A 1,840-nucleotide genomic window follows, 5' to 3' on the forward strand; every position below is an offset into this window, starting at 1 on the left:
TAAAATATTTATGAGTTTATTCTATCTGTATTTATATTTGCATATGGTTTAATTAAATGATTAGTGAGATGTATTTATAGCTTTTAAGATTTTTAAATGAATAATTAACTATGATAATTAATTAGCCATGCATACAGATACAGTATTACCTACAAAATTAAGAAAATGATTCTTTGATTTCCTATTCATGTCCTTTATACATGTATGATAAATGTTAGTTTTTTCTTTCTTTCTGTGTTGTAAATGCTGTTTAAATTTGAAATCTTTCTCTGTTTTATATCAAGGAAAGATTCCTCTACTCTAAAAAATTTTAGAGTATATATAAATGATTGTTTTGTAGTCTTCTTCTGCAAATAAATTCACGAGGAAATTATATAAGCGATGCAATTATATTATATATACAAGTGTGTAAACAAATAATTAATCTTCTGCCGATGTAATTAGGAACTGAGTATCTTGCTACTCTTTTCTTTTATTCTTTTTCTCCCTTTCTGTTTATTGATTTCGAATTCAACATAAACTAAAAAAGGCTAACAAATTTATTGCTTTTAGGTGCATGTGAATATTTCACGTTGGATTTTACAAGCCAGAAATATTCTACAACAACAGAGCGTAGCTTAACTTAGATGATTGAGTATACACCAAATATTCAATTCTTATGGATAAGAAAAAATATATATACATTAATTATGAACTTACAAGATACTTATGGAATCGGTTTATCTGAGCAATTCCGAATCCATAACGCTGTATGCACCATGATCCTTGTTCATGTGACTAAGAAGACGTGGAGGGCTGCGAAGAACCAAAAAAGGAAAAACCTTAGCCATGGTAATAAAGCTTCTTCGAAAACCGTGGATAATGATGTTATTATTATTCTCTTCGCCATCCATCTCAGCCAACACTTTGTAGAACAAATCGACGTTGCAGGGAAGCCAAATGGGACCATCACTCTCGAACCCATATTCCTGTTCTGTCTCTTCTAGCAGCATCTGAAACAGTGGGTGGTTAACGTATTTGGTCTTCACAACGAACCTTTGTCTCTCTGGTCCAACATGCACTGAAAAACAACCATGAGGGGCTATTTGACTACCCTTCTTCTCATGATCATCATCATTCTCCGACAATGATTTTAGTTTCAAGTGTGGCCTTCTTGAAGTTAATCGGCAACCCTCCCACGCCTTGGAAATCATGTTTTGCTTCCACTTTCCCTTTACAAGGCCCATTAATACTCTGCCAAATCCTGCAATAACCCTACGTGAAAACTTAGAAATTAAGATAGTTATTATTCAATTGTTTAAGCAGTTTGATACATGTATCTGTGTTTGATTCTTATAGATAAAAAAAAATCATATATATTGAAGAAAATATAGAAGGGATGGATATTAGACATGCATATCATCCAATGAGTTGTTTATGAAGAGAACGATTGAATTTATATGGTGTTCTTATCTCTTCTTTGACATTGGTCATGTATGGGTAGAGTATTGAAAAAGATGGCACGGGCCACTAAGGAGTAGTGTGTACATATTATATACACGGTCGTTGGTGTTTGGCGCTTCAATTTGTCAATGCCGTAAATTTTGAAAAGGGAATTATACGCCAAAGTCAATTTATTTGGGTCAAACAGCTGCACAAGATGCCAACTATAAAAGATTAGAAATTCTATTAGTTTATTGCAAAAAATATGAAAATTGAAGAAATATGTGGAGCCTTTCCTTTTATAAACTGCAGTTTTTCAAGTTTTCTTTTCTGTGGAACCCATGTACGTTGTTTTTCAAGTGCAAATGATGGTAATCCGAAGTCTCTCTCTCTCTCTCTCTCTCTCTCTCTCTCTCTC

General features: G+C 33.0%; 1 protein-coding gene across 1 annotated transcript; it reads right to left on the reverse strand.

Moving 5' to 3' along the window:
- Nucleotides 1-659: 659 nt before the first annotated feature.
- Nucleotides 660-1,462, reverse strand: LOC100789525 (auxin-responsive protein SAUR71). Its single transcript, XM_003523111.4, has one exon. It carries the CDS (start codon nt 1,224-1,226, stop codon nt 720-722), a length of 507 nt encoding a protein of 168 aa, XP_003523159.1. The 5' UTR covers nt 1,227-1,462; the 3' UTR covers nt 660-719.
- Nucleotides 1,463-1,840: the final 378 nt, after the last annotated feature.

This window comes from Glycine max, chromosome 4, assembly GCF_000004515.6.
Source record: "Glycine max cultivar Williams 82 chromosome 4, Glycine_max_v4.0, whole genome shotgun sequence".
Taxonomy (NCBI): Eukaryota; Viridiplantae; Streptophyta; class Magnoliopsida; order Fabales; family Fabaceae; genus Glycine; species Glycine max.

Coding starts and splice junctions, on each gene's coding strand:
- LOC100789525 (XM_003523111.4), bottom strand. CDS start 1,226: ATGGGCCTTGTAAAGGGAAAGTGGAAGCAAAACATGATTTCCAAGGCG.